At 34.2% G+C, this 15,248-nt stretch overlaps 1 protein-coding gene and 1 long non-coding RNA gene across 5 annotated transcripts in view; one reads left to right on the top strand and one right to left on the bottom strand.

Annotated features, from left to right (window-relative positions):
• The window catches only part of LOC126857799 (protein madd-4), a 205,070-nt gene that overhangs the window by 14,184 nt on the left and 175,638 nt on the right, over positions 1–15,248 (top strand). The window contains exon 1 of one of the 4 annotated variants that reach the window (XM_050607522.1): positions 9,238–9,854. The exons of the other annotated variants lie outside the window; for them this stretch is intronic. Within the exon in view, the coding sequence (XP_050463479.1) occupies positions 9,801–9,854 (54 nt within the window). The 5' untranslated portion in view covers positions 9,238–9,800. Of the gene's footprint in view, positions 1–9,237; positions 9,855–15,248 lie in introns of those variants that run through there. 4 annotated transcript variants of the gene reach the window in all.
• LOC126857891 (uncharacterized) overlaps positions 11,581–15,248 on the bottom strand; it is a 52,073-nt gene continuing 48,405 nt past the window's right edge. Inside the window, exons 2-3 of the long non-coding RNA XR_007688552.1 lie at positions 12,022–12,146; positions 11,581–11,958 (exon numbers count right to left, since the gene is read on the bottom strand). This is a non-coding gene — a long non-coding RNA (uncharacterized LOC126857891). The remainder of the gene's footprint in view (positions 11,959–12,021; positions 12,147–15,248) is intronic.

Genomic DNA, 15,248 nt, shown 5'->3' with positions numbered 1-15,248 from the left:
GAGATAATTTGTCACTAGAAACTTTGCCGGGGGAAAGTTGGAAATTAGTCCGAGGCGGCGTAACCTACCGTACTACGCCCAAGTTTCTCAGGGATTTTTGTAAGTTTGTTCCACGCGGTCACTTTGTAGCTGAAATAGCTTTAGCAAAAATGCGATGTCGGAAAGTATTTAATATACCATGTAATACAGTAACATTCATGAGCCCTTTTTAAAGTTAAAAGAAAAATTAAGAGAGCATTTTGTACAGTAGAATCCAAAAAAAAAAAAAGAAATATTTGAGATGTTTAAACATATTGTTTATTGTCAAACTTTTTATCGTAAAATTTTGAAAAAGTACGCCTCAGAATTATGCAAGTTTGTCGTGAACATCTCATATAGAGACGAATCTTTTTAAATAGATACAAGCACGTATCGTATCCAGCGAGAAGACTTTTACGAGGGTAAATGTTACTTAAAACAAACGGGACTTAGTAGTCGAGTCTTGCTTAGCGTAAGAAAAATGCAAGCGAATTAAGCTGACGGCTTTAAGCATCGTGACCATCAGGAGTTGGAGATGTACAAGCGCAGATACAAGTACAACTCGACTTTTCGTGTCCTCTCATTGTGTATTTTCACCGTGTTTCCGCGGGTGTCATTCGTCTCGGTCGAAACGCGGAATATCCAGGACACCGAAGTGCTTCTCGCAGCACACGAGCCTCACGAGAGAGTGCAGTTAGAGAGGTGACGTCGCGACATCGATCGCGTTAATTAGCGAGTTTCAGTATCCTCACCCGCTTAAAGCGGCGAGTTTCTCGCTTCTGAAGGAATCTAATCGAGGCGCTTTTGATCCAAAAAAAGAAAGAAGAGCGAATGTCTTTTATTATGAATCGGTTTGCTAATGAAGCGTATTCTAGGATTACGCCTACGTAGTACGCTCTGAATATTGACCTTTTTTTTTAGCCGATTTAATTCCGTCGAAACGTTTATATCAGGCATATCGAATCAAAAGCTCATTAATATTTTTCTACTGAAACTAAATTAATATTATTTTTTAATTTATAAATATGTGAAATAGAATGTAGATAACAGGATCTTTTTAAAATTACAGAGACATCACTAATAATTATAACAATGTATTTTACACAAATTGGTATGCTTATATTAATACAAGAGATAGATATGGCGTATAAAGAAAAAGATTACAGGTCTCGACATTTAATGAATTACTCTCTTTAAGCGAAAAGATTAAAATTAGATATGCGATGTAAGATAGCATTTATCGTGTAGTATTGATCGATGACGTAAAATATTAATTTAAAATTCAAAATTATATTACAGCGGGAAGAAATATTATGTAATTAATTCATGTGGTGCACGTGCGCGTTCGATCGCGCGTTACGCACAATGTTTTCTCTTCGCTTTATTAGCCGCAAAAGCATATTAAATTTAGATTAAAACATGCTAGACGCGGAATGCGCTCGTGAAATGTGTTGAGGCGAAACTTTACGAAGAACATATTTGTCTTGTTGCCGAGCTAATATTTGGCGGTTTGAATGTAACTAACTTTTGTAAAAACGTACGACCGTTTATGCTACCTTTTATTTTAAGCGAAACGTTTTGTAAACGTCAGGAATGACCCTAGAACTGTTACTATCCGTGGCCTTTTACGTTTTCACGTTCACGCTATTTTTCTGGTAGAAGATAAAAGCGTGTAAAGTGGAGAGAGACAAAGGTGGTTGTTCTTTCTGCGGAGAAATTGCTTTGAATGCTTTCTAAAAATCTCGGTTAACGTGTGTTTTATTCGTGATATTTTTATGTTGTTATTCAACAGAATCGATAAAGCTTTAATAAATTTCACGTAATATTTTTTTTTTATCTCGAAAAAAAAAGAAATCTAAAAAAATATTCAAACATTACAGAAAATATACACTTTATCTGAACGAAAAAGCGTTCTAATTATACTTTCGAGAAAAATAATTATCTTCTTTTATTATACATATCCTTTACTATTCCAGTTGCGTATATATATCGCAAAAGGGAGATATATTAGATTTGTTTAATTACATCTTTTCAAAGATTCTCTTTCCGCGTCCTCTACGCGCCGTGCGTCACGACTCGCACGAGAGTTTCGCGCGAAAGTCTCGTAATCTACGAACAAATTTACCGAGAATTCACTTAGCCGGACAACCTGTTAGGTTTATGAGGAATCCGGCGCGTGCTGTCAGCGAGATACGACGAACAATAAAGTCTCTCTTCAGTGTGTTATCCGACCGTCGCGCGGCCGACGCGACGTTGAAGGCTTCACCTGCCGCACGTGCGCGCCTTCGTGTTGCACACACCACCAAGGCACGCGTTGCGCCGTCGTATAATGTCGCCGTTTATGCCGCGCACGTGCGCGGAACAGCTGCATTTTAAAATCACGGATTTCACCGCGCGATTTGTCAGAGAACACACGCGCGACAAGTCACCTTACCTTTACGCTTCGCGTCGACGACGATGACGCGAATCCAAAATTTCTTCCTTCCCCACCATATATTCCGCCTTTCTCTCCCTCTCCCGCCCGCCCCCCTCCCCATTCCTTCCTCTCCCTTTTCCCCATTGACAACGTAAATTTATCCTGCAGGGAAGAAATCAATTCGTCGTATCGACGAATTTATGAAAAATGCACGACAAAATGCTCCGAAACTGGTGAGGCAATCCGAATTGCACACATTTCGTTTGTTAACTTTTGATTTGATTCACACTCTCTTTGAATATTTATAATATAATATTGATTTTTCCATATAATCTTGCCTCAGTTTTATTCATTTGTCATATTCTCTAACATCATTTCAAACACGTATCTCTATTTCTGGAAATATATTTAAGTGATCAAATAAAAAAATATCTTACTGGATATTCGTGTGTGTGTGTGTGTGTGTGTGTGTATGTGATTATATACATATATATATATATATATATATATATATATATAGTCTTATTCTATGGGATATATTATATAAAAAGATTTTTACAAATATATACTAGCTGTCATTGAAATTAATAGCCAAAAAACTCCCTCATTACGCGACTAATAATCGCTTAAACTATTAGCTCTTACGTGAAAATATATTGAATTATTTATCATTGTGCGTATTTAAATACCACTATAAATATCACATCCTGATTAATAAATCAGGGAATCATAAATTATGTATCGCGAGTTTTGCATTCTTTTTTAAATACAGTTCAGGAACGAAATATATCTCGCTATAAAGCCACTTCACGATTATCGAAGTTAAAACTCGTCAAACTCAAGCTACGTTCTCGAGTGCTGCAAACGTTCTCTTTAAATCGTAAACTCTTATTTGCGCACACAATGTATGTCAGCGTAAATGCTGAGCGAGCCGCGTATTTCCTTGCAGATCCACTCCGTGCCGAATACGTGCCTAAATAAGAAAGCTGCACGAAACGCCTGCACACACCTGGCCAAGAGGAGAAGAATAAAGGAGGACGAATAGGTATTCGTGCACACAGTTGCCTGGAGAATCGCGCTGTCAAATAGAGAGCTCTGGTTACATGCGCTTATAAGGTAAGTCCTTGCCATGTGCCAATATTCGTATTCAGTTGCTTCATGTTGCCATGCAAGCTTTGGAATTTACTTAAGTTGAAGAGCATCTTTGAGCATCACACATACTGATATATGCGATCCTCTTTAAAGTACAAGTAGTTTAATCGATATCTCAGAAATATAACATATGCAATTTTTATAATTTTTGCAAATATGTATATCGATTATATGTTATATTATATTATTGTTCCGATAATAATTAGTTTTTGAGTTATGTCAGGATGTAGAAAAATGTATTTTTTTTTTTTATATATATACTAGTTTTGAAAGATTGATATAATCGGTACATGGTAGAATAAATATACGAGCTGCATTAATATTTCTCGAGATAATAAGAACGTGAGATCGATTATACATCATTATCGTGTCCGGCTCTTTTCGATCAAAGTACTTCGCAATCTGCGACTTATAGCGATCCATAAATAAATGGAGGACTTCTTGCAAAGCGATCGACGTTCTTTTGAGCGTCTGTCGCCGGGATTTAATACGGTTGTCTCGCTTTTTCTATTCTATGCTTGCGCACGACGAACGGGTGGGTACACGTTTTACGCCTCCGTTCTGATGCTTTCTCGTCTTTTTGTTTCCGTAAGGCGAGCTCGTCTCCGTAATGCACGAGCCGTTACCGCGAGGCCTTTCATCGAAATAAATATACCGGAAGCAGAGAGACGGTTTTATACGGAATTGGCGGGGGCCCCACTCGGTTCGTACCGGAGCGTTTATCTCGCCCTTGCGGTGGAATGGCTTGGTCTGAGTGCCTTAGGGACATCAAAGGCCTTAAAACGTTTCGATTTTCATGCGTTTCCTGGCGTTCGCGCCTTTAGAACCCAGGTCCACACAATTTTTCCCTTCTATGATATTTATTTATGCTTGTTTTTAATGATAACAGCCATAATTTAAACTTATTTTGAGATTTTAAGTTCCGCAATTTTAAAATACATTTTATTAAAATACAAATTCTTATAAATTAATTAAATATATTAAATATTTGTATTACTTTTAATTATTTCTTTTCTTAGAAAAATGAATTATTGAGGAGAGAAACCTTTATAAATTTTGACTCTAAACTCTAGGGCCCACGCGATAAAATATCTCTATCCGGTAATGAGAGATCTATATAGGCATATTATAAACTCAAAATATTTTCTGATATCAGACATCATGGAAAAGTTATTAATATTAGCAAGCAAAGGTTATGATGATTATTTAACAATACTCATAATTTATTTAATTAAGTTAATTTTCTATTATTAGATCGAGAATTTCTCAACGTTCTTAAACTGCTTTATACGTCTGATCATATTATCATTTCACACGGATATAATTAGATTGAATATTTATAGAATATCTTATAATAACCTTACAACTTTACGAATTTACGACATTCGTTTTAAATTATGTGCATCCCAGAGATAAAATTATTTAATAAATTCTTCGCGTAATATCAAGGAAGTTTTTTTTTTCAGTTTCAGTTAGAGATCAAATGCTCTTCCAAACTGAAATGATTGTCAGTTATTATAATGTTGCAATAAAAAAAAACCTATTTTAAAATTGCATTTAATAAATACATATGTAATCATAGATTACATATGTATTTATTAAATGCAATTTTAAAATAGCTTTTCCTTAATTATATGTTATATTGCAAGATAATAGTGGAAAAAAGAAAGTACATTTCCGATTTAAAATGCAGCCACAGATCCAATTTATATTCAGGTATCTATAATTTTTTTTTTATACTATCTTTTGTTAATAAATTATCATAGAAGCATTTTTACCTCATTTTTTTGTGTTTTATTCACTTTTTTCTTATATTTTTTTTTATAAAAAATTGATAGTTTACAGTTTAATTTAATTTATAAAGATTAATTCTCTCCTAACATTTTCAAAGCCACAAAAATTGTTAATCGATTGTGTATTCGAATGATTATTTTTTCATATATTTATTAGCTATTATATTACTTTTGTTAAAACAAGTGCATAAGTATTATTGCCAATCATGGTTATATATGTAGGACGTACTTGTCAAGTATATGTGTGCTTCAGACCAGGCGCACACGTTTGATTCAATATTTCGATTAACGTTCATCAAACATCCAGTACGCAGCACGCAATGCGATAACAATCCCTTGTGTCGACCATTTTTGTCATGTTGGTAACTTTTCGGATAATTGTCGTTGGTTCTAGTGCGGTGGTAAATTTTCACCATCGATAAATCCTGGCCGCGCACGACACAAATCCATTCGTTATCAAACTGAGGACAAAATCCTCTTCGAAAATCGAGAATCTGTACGTGTTTCCAAATGTCATATTTATTTTATTGTACTTTTTTTCTTAATACAATAATCAGCTATACAATTAGTTACGATTTGTTATTAGTTGTAGTGAAATTATTTCCTTAGTCAAATAATACAATCCTTCCCGAAAGTCAAGAGACTAATTTATCTATTTATAAGAAGTATTGCAGTTTTCTATCAGAAACTTTATTATTGAGTAGAAGAAATAATTTGTCATTCTTAGCAGATGAAAACGATTATTTATATCCGTATAAAGTTTTTATTATATTACTATTATTAAAATTAATCGTAAAATACATCATTCAACGATAAAAGTACGTATAATATTTGCACACACTTAAAATTACAAAATTATTTTATTTTGTTGAGTGAGCATTTTACGCAATTGAAGAACAAATGTGTGTACAAATAAATTAAATGACTGAATTTTGATGCGAAATATATACGAAATTCACGCAAATTGATTAATACTATTTTGCAGTTAGTTAATATACTTTGTTTATTCTCACTGCAATTTTTCATTGAAATGAGGAGTGAAAAATATTAAAAATATCTGTTACATTTCTCCCATATAATTTCCAATTTATTATTTTCCATTATATTAATTCTCTGTTCCCGTCTAGTCAACCTGTTTTTATTTATTTGCATAGTGGATAAAATTACGCGTATAGCTTCATGTTTCAAAAGAGAAAAAAGGTGTGTTTTTTAAGGGACCTAAAATATGTATTATACACACATATAAAACAAAGTTATACATTATTTGTAGAATATTTTTTTGCTATGGACACTTGATATAAAGCGAGCAAAGAACAACTCAGCCTTATTAAATTACCAGCATTTTCGTTGCTGATAATTTTTGGTTTTTATCTCTTATTATGTTATGTCATGTATAAAACATTCAGTTTACATAAAACATTAATATATTTAATCAAGGGTTTTAAAGATAAATAATATAAGTTATATAAATTAATTAAATTGAGAATATAAAATACGCATAATTCTGTTTTTTGTGAAGATACAAATATTTAAATTAGGCAGAAATAAAATTTATTTTTTGTCTTTTGCTTCTATCTAAATAACGTTTTTACTAACTTTTTTCTCTAGGCCTCGGAGAGCTTTATTTAATAAAAATTAATTATAAAGAGAGATTTACATAATATATAGCTATACATAGTCGCCAAAAACAATCCTCGAAATAAGTTAACCCTCCTACATTCTGCTGGTCCTGAAATGTACACGCGTATATAAAGTGGACTTGGGGTTCAACCGCATTGACCGCAGGGTGATTTTGCGAACTCGTACGGCAAGCTTTCTGCCGTCATAATATTCCAAATTTTCACATCCCGGCCGTTTCACATATTAGCAATGTATAATACTCATAATATTGTTCGAATATTGTTATGTGAGACAAACTGGAAATATCGCTACGCTTTGTAGTTTTACTTTTATAAAAAAAAAAAAAATGGCATAAATGCTTGTTATTAATTACAAGCGCATAAAACAGAATATATCAGAAAAATATCTCAAGGGTTAATTATTTTTTATCAATTTGGCAATCTAATTGTGTGATATAAAATTTATCGATAACAACAAAATTGAATTTATTAAGGATATAAAAACAGAGAATTTAGTAGGATTTTATTAGTAACCTTTTATTATCATAGCAAATACGTTATAATTATATGTAATATGAAAATTTGACACATTTATAGATATCGATTTACAAAAATGTAAACATTTTTTTAAACTAAAAATTAATATAAAATTCAATAACATTTATATCTTTCCTCTAAATTTTTGTTTTAATATATTTCATATGATAATTTACGTAATTTTGGATGTTACTGGTATGCATATATAATTTAAAACAAATGTAATAAGAGGAATCCATAAAATTACTGTTTAATTTTGCGACATAAAAATATAATAGAATTTTACAGAATTAGCCGGAAAAATCCAGAATGGAAACGACCATGGTAAATTCCGATTTTTATTGCCCCGAACTTTATCCAATGGAAAAAAATGGTAAGGTAAAAATTATATAAAAATAACTCCATATATATAATATGTAGAAATATTAAAATATATTAATATAATTTTATGCAAAAAGATATTTTTGCTTTAATTAATAAATCATATTAATCACTATAAAGTTGAAAAAAAAAAATGAAATTAATATAATGATAAAATTTTTTTTTAATTGAAATTATATGAAATTTTTAAAACAAAAATTTTGAGGGGAGATATACATGTTACTGAATTATATAATAATTTTTAGTAAGATTATTTTTAATAAGAAAAATATAATAGTAACAAAATTAAAAATTTTTATTAATGTAGATCTAATTTGCGTTTACCTTTCAACATCTTTTAAGAAAAACTAATTTATTTACTACGTCGAATTCTAATTTATTACGAATTTTATTTTATATAAAGCATAAATTAGAAAAGTTTCTCAATTAAAGAATATCGATAAAAATGTTTTTTATTTATTTTAAAATTTTTAATAGACTCTAGTCTTTTTATCGGTTTTTATCACTGGCATGGATATCCGAAAAATGTGAAATTTTTCCAGCCCTGATATTTCATGTCTTTATTTTTTTTTTTTTTTTTCTCTAAATGTGAAATGCAAGCTAAAAATCTCAAATCTTGTCAATTGTACTTATGGCAGTTGGTTAGATACAAGATCATAAATGAAGCACGATTCCTAGGCCACGATATGTAACCAGACGTAAACCAAATTACGCCTTGAATAAATTGCCTCTCGCTACGATTTCCGCAGAGTGGAAAATACGAAAGTGCAGAGCACATATCGCAGTCGCATTCTTCATACTCGCAAATCGTAAACAATTATCGACTCTCTCCTTTTTTTCTTCGAAGAGAAAAAAGAGTACAGATTAGGATAGTCAAAGCAGCGGATAAAAATAAAAAAGGAAAAAACAAATTCAACGCTTGTTTGATCGTTGCAACTGCGGATTATGCTCTCCCTCCTATCGATGTCTACGTCTTTCACCCCCTTCGTATGCCTCCCCTCTCATCCTTCGTGCGTCGTCGCTCGGTTCTACCATCCCTCCGGGCGGCACTTTATTCCACTCTCGCCCCGACGTGAAGTGGGTGGCCGCGGGGTCGATGGGTGCACAAGGGGGCGAACGCGGTGGGATGTGGTGTAGCACCGTGGGAGTCGAGTGCGGCGTTCTCCACGGGGGTGGCGTAGGTGGACGAGGACGTGGGGCGAGGGAGAACGGGAACGGGAGGGATGGACGATAGTCTCTCCCCTCCGCATCCCCCACCTTGCACCACGCCACACGGGCGCCAACGTCAAGCGCTTTCGAGACGTTAAGGCCGACACTCGCGTCGCGCATCTCGGCCCGACGACATCGCAGTCCGGTAACGCCAGGGACACACGTGTGATCGTAGACACCCTGTTGTGTGATCGGGCGCTTTTCTCTCCCCTCCCCTCTCGCCTTTTTCCGCAGCGACGAAAACGTGATCATTTGATTTTCCGTGGGACCGTTCTCGATGATCTCTCGGCAATCGCGATCGCTCGATCTAAATTTCTTCGATTAAAGATTTCGTCTTCAAAATCGACGTCGGATCAGCTGATTCTCATCGCGTCTGTCATTAAATCGCGACACGTGTCGCACGCGATATTTTATTTGTTATGTGTGTAGCGCGGTGGGAAGGAGGGTGAAGTGTTCAGATACATATTTATAAGTGAAACCAAGACACAAGAAAGGAATTAATCTGCCTTGCGATCGGCGCTCGACAGATTCCTCGATGCGCCCTTCGTCAAGGGGTGAGAGTCGCACGTGGTGGAAATTTGACAATCTTTGACAAAAGCTCCGTAGTGATTGCGGAGAGCTACGTATAGTCGATTAACGTGTGAAAAAAAAAAAAAAATAATCCATCACCGACGAATGGCCCCGCCGAGATTGACAGCAAGGATCATGAAGAAATCTTATTTCGTTTTCGTGAGTATCGATATCCTTGTTGTATTGCTCGAGAAATGCATCCACATTATGTTTTGGTCAATTGGTGATGAAAGGACATCTCTTTTTCTCTTTTAATATTCTCGAACTCGCTCTTTGTTTTTAATTCTTTCCTCGCTTTTTTTCTGATCGCCATCGTTTGGGAGTCGACGAAAAAGAGGTTGGACCTCTCCTGGGGATTCGGCCTCATTTTATGTTCGTCTCGGCTTGCTATTTCGCATGGAAGATCAAAGGCCACAAGCATCACTTTAATCTGCCAATGGCCGCCGCATCTTTCTCATTTCCCTTTGAGTGGCCGAACTTTTGAATGCGGTTCCCAAAGGTTAGGGAGTCATCATGTCCTTTCGTTGCGCGCACTATCTTCGTCCTCTACGGTCCAAAAACGCTAAAATTCACGATGTGTGGCCACGTGATTCTCCCTCTCTCGATTCGAGGGTTAAAGGAGAACGAGGTCAGTCGGTGCACGCGAGCCGACCAATGTCGGTTTCCAGGCTTTTTGGAGCGCGCCGCGATATATACATAGTGCTACTTTGCCCGCGTCTAATTTTGTCAGATCTATAGATTTGCATGTCCTTAAGATATCATCGAATCTATATGCGGCATCAGTCATTGACGCGACTGCATTCCGAGATTAGTACATCGACAATCAATTTAAAAAATTTTAATTGCGATAATTATTATGATAATAAAAAATTGACGCATCAAAAAAATCTAAATCTTTGATATCTTAATTAATCGCATTTATTTATGTAGATTTAATAAAGAATACAACAAAATTAATTAATATAAAAAAATACTCGCAAATAAGAGTCCTCACCGCCGTTTCTATCTATGAATAAAATACATTTTTTTTAAAAAAGATATTTAATATTTTCACCACATTGTTTATGTACTATGCTTTACTATTATTTACTATTATTAATAACCATACATGCCCAAATAATACAAACTAATACCTTTTGATTATATGCGCAAATAGCAATCATTTTAATATGATATGAATATTAATAATATTAATTAGTATATTAATATTTGCAAGTTATATATTCGATAGCAGGAACTCATTGTCAGCTGTTTCCAATGCGATCGTATTTTTAATAAGTGCGTCGAGAAATATCGAAACCTTACTATGAACGAATAAAATCCGTTGCACGCAACAAAAGACGACTTTTCCATCGTGTTCCAGGAATTTTTGGGGCATCCTTGTTTGATATAGCAAAAACTTTGTCGAAACTTACGAGCGCGAGCTGTGCCGCGTACAATACAAACGAGGAGCTTCCGCGCTTCTTCAGCAGCGTCTCGAAAGAACTCAAGAGAACGCGGAACTAAAGTAAGGAAAGCAACGGCCATATACTCAGTCGTATTTTTGGCGTTCGTGAGTTTCAGAGCGAAGGATTTATCGAGCTATGCGATGCATCTATTGTTGGTTCACTTGGATTTATCTTCGAAGCTTGTCAAATGTTTTAAGGGGATGCAACTTTTTTACTTCATTTTTTTTTTTACTTTCGATAATTGTGTGTGTGTGTGTAAGTGTGTGTTGTTCTCACACACATACATATATTATAGCATTGCACATATTATTATTTCAATCAATATACATGCATATATATAGTCATTTTATATTTACATCATATCGAATATCAAATATTATAATAAATTTTTAACAATGCATTTTTGCGATGCAAAATATTAAAGACTACACAAAAGATTCCCATGCATTTGACATATCCGAAATGTTTTTACGAAAAATATAACAATGTCTCCAATCAGCGAGAGATTTGATAAATCGTGTAAAGAGTGCTATTTTTATTTTTCGTTGCTTCGTTTTTATTTTTCACGGAAAAGTTAGTCTTCGCCTGTGCTTTTGAAGGAGTTCATGAGCGTTCCGTAATTCTTGAATATTTTCCCCTCGTCTTCTATATCTTTACGAGGATCTTTCTACCTCGTACAAAATTTTCCACCCTATTTCGAGACGTATTTCGAGTGAACCACTCAGGGAAGGAAGCGAAACGTAATCTTCGAGATACAATGCCGAGATCTCTTGTCCCGATCTGTTTCTCTTGTCGCTAGGATCGCCTTTTCTCACCTGTCGAGAGAAATAGAAAAAAAACGATTGGGCGACATGCCCCGAAAGAGTGTACTTTATTACCTGTCGATTATATGCGGCCACCCTCGGAGCTCTCTAATCGTTCCGGACCCATTGTCGGGCCTTGTCGCTTAAGACTTGTCGCGGCCCATCTCACGGTGTTTCTGCTCGCCTTTCTGGCTGTATACCTGCAAAGAATCCACAAAAGACTCTCGTGGTCAATGTTCGCAAACAATGCTGGTGGAATCAGTACAAGCCGACTGCTCACAAATCTTCGTAGACGATGCTAAGTGTTGAGAGAAGATAGCAAATATGTGGGCTCTCTAATATAACAACAAAGATAGTGATTATCATAATATGTTTATCTGATATACTTGAAGAAGCAGAAAGAGACTGAGCAGAAAGAGATAAATATATTCCTAGAATATTGCACGACAATTTCTAATCAACAAAATCAAAAAGCTTTTTATAAAATAAATCATATATTAAATTTAAATTGAATTTTGTAAACTAATTTTTCATTTCTTGTGATAGCTGTAAAAAATGTAGTTTCAAAATCTTTTAAAGCTCATCGGATTTTGCCTAAGAAGTTTCTCATAGGAACATTTCATACAGAAATGTTAAGGAGTAGTTTCTCCGTGGAGTACGATTTTTAACAATAATCATTTCCAAGGCGCCGATATATATATATATATATATATATATATATATATATATATATATCGCAATTAGCGAGCTACGCCGCCGTCGGTACAGGTTTAGAACTTTAATATTTCTGCATGTGGAAACTTGTGTTAGTCCTAGAATTTGCGATTCCAAGGCGGGCGGTACATTATATAAGGAAGAGAAGCAATGAATGCAGACTTTTGCGATACATTTCCAGCGCGTTTAAAATAAAGCTTATTTATTTATTCGTGCAAAATGCTTTCTATATTCGGCGAACCAGACGTAGAGTAATTTTTGTAAAATAATTGATATTTACTTCGTACATTAATAACGATAAATACGATAATAATAACGCAATTGATATTATTTTTATGATTTTTATTATATATATAAAAGGAAAAAATTCTAGAAATAAATAAATAAATTCCAATAAATGAAATATTATTTAACTACTCCAAATTGTGATCTGTGCTGTTTTTTATTTTATAAAGTCTGAATCACGTGATTTTATAAAATTTATATTAAATAGATAAAAAATAATGCAGAAAATATTTATTTTTTTTTATATATGGGATAAAATTTAATGTAAAATTTGCAAATTATTTTAACAAAAATTACTAATTAAAAACTTGGGATACGGCATTCTCACAAGATCTTACAAACTCACAAGAAAATGGATTTTCATAAAGTTCCGACAGCGCATCAATGCTGCGAACTTTATACATTTGGTAGATTACATCGTGTTGACAGGAAGACGCATGGGCTGAAAAAAAAAACATCCGGATGTTTTGCCGGATAAAAAGGTAAAGAGAAAATGCGTTGTGGAGATAGAAAAAAAATGTGTGTCAACGATTGGTCACGGCGACTGAAAAAATAATCGCGAAAATATAAGAATATTTTTACTCTTTATTAATCTACTCTATTATGTGTGTGTAGCACATTTCAGGTATAGACACACTATTTTTACATACATAAATTCAATTATTGATAAAATCGAAATTTACGTTGTTTAATATAAAAAGAGTGGCAAATAATAAAAATTATTATTTAATTTAATCTAGAATTTTTCATCGAATCTATTTTAGTTTAAAAAAAAATTGGATATAATTTTTTAAATATTGAAAGAAAGAAAGAAAGAGGGACAAAGTGAAACATTGTTACTATAAATTCCTTACGCATGTTATATCGACAGACACGTGTCATTGAATTTGCACGATATTGCCATTATGAAATGAGATTATTTAAATTCCTTCGTGACATTTTCCATCTGAAAAGCCACGTGCACGCAAATGCTAACGCAATGTTCGTGGAACACGTATCCCTTCGCGCTCCTCGAAGTGTGCAACGCGAAGGTCGATTATAATGGCACATTTTAAACGGTCCCTCCCCGAACGAGACCGCAAACGGCGCGGTTAGGCGCGGAGAATGAGCGAGCGCCGCACGGAAGTGTTTATGATCTATGGGCGGAGTACCTGGAATTATGTACGAAGGGAAGATTGTGTAAAGTGGATTAGTGGGATATTAGCGGCGGTCAAGCGTGCTGGCGCTTTCAAGATAAATACTTTGCTACGATATAGACCTTTGTGTCTCGCGTTACAAAGCGTCCGGAAAATCGTTAGCCGCGTCTGCGCGACGCGTGATTGAGTTTCGAGGTGGCTTAGATTCAGACGGGGTTGTGCGTGAGAGGAAAAGAGATCGAAACACTTTTGGACTCTTATTAAGGACTGAACACGGGAAGGCATTCCTTTTCACCTCGTTAATATTACTCTTTATCGATTTAAGGATTTATCTTGATTGACGTTGAGATTAAACCTATCTTGCCGGTTCTACCTAATTTGGAATACGATTGTTTTCGTTAGAGAAAGAGAGAGAGAGAGAGAGAGAGAGAGAGAGAGAGAGACAGAGAAAGAGAAAGAGAGAGAATCTTAGATTGGAAGAAGCGAGGGTAGATAAAATGTGTTTTGATAATTCTCTCAGGCATACGCGCGCTCTGTTTTAATCACATTTTTTTAAATTTAATTTCTTTTAACACGCACTTATTAGCTTTTTCATTTTTATGCTTGTAAATGTTTCTTTCGTGTTTTCATAGACATTCATCCGATGGAGTCATTCGTTTCTCTCTCTCTCTCTCTCTCTCTCTCTCTCTATCTCTGTCTTTTTTTCTTTCGCATTATACTCTTTTTTAAACTTTTCTATTGTTTCTTTACAGCTGGAAATATTTTTATATAATATTTAATATAATGTATGTTAGGAGACGTTTACATTTCGACATTTTACTCATATTTAAATTTAAGTTCAAAGGCTAATAATATTTTCCTTAGAATAGCAAGATATGCGAAATATACTTCCGTTTAGTATTGGGTCACATTATGTATTAGAATAATTTATATTACATAAAGTCAAAGTCAATTCTGTTAAAAAGCAGCTCATATAATATGAGATAAATATATGAGTTTATAATCTTTGAATGTAAATAGTTGTGTGTATGTGAGAGAAATTTTATCATTCTTATATTTAGAAGCTTAAAGTTTTGACGCTTATCGCATTGAAAGATGAAATAAATTTATATATCGTGTACGAAAAAGAGTTCGAACAAACGAAATGAATCTAACGCAAGATGAATA

The sequence above is a fragment of the Cataglyphis hispanica genome, chromosome 23 (assembly GCF_021464435.1).
Source record: "Cataglyphis hispanica isolate Lineage 1 chromosome 23, ULB_Chis1_1.0, whole genome shotgun sequence".
Taxonomy (NCBI): Eukaryota; Metazoa; Arthropoda; class Insecta; order Hymenoptera; family Formicidae; genus Cataglyphis; species Cataglyphis hispanica.
This window is presented reverse-complemented; position numbering and strand designations above follow the sequence as displayed.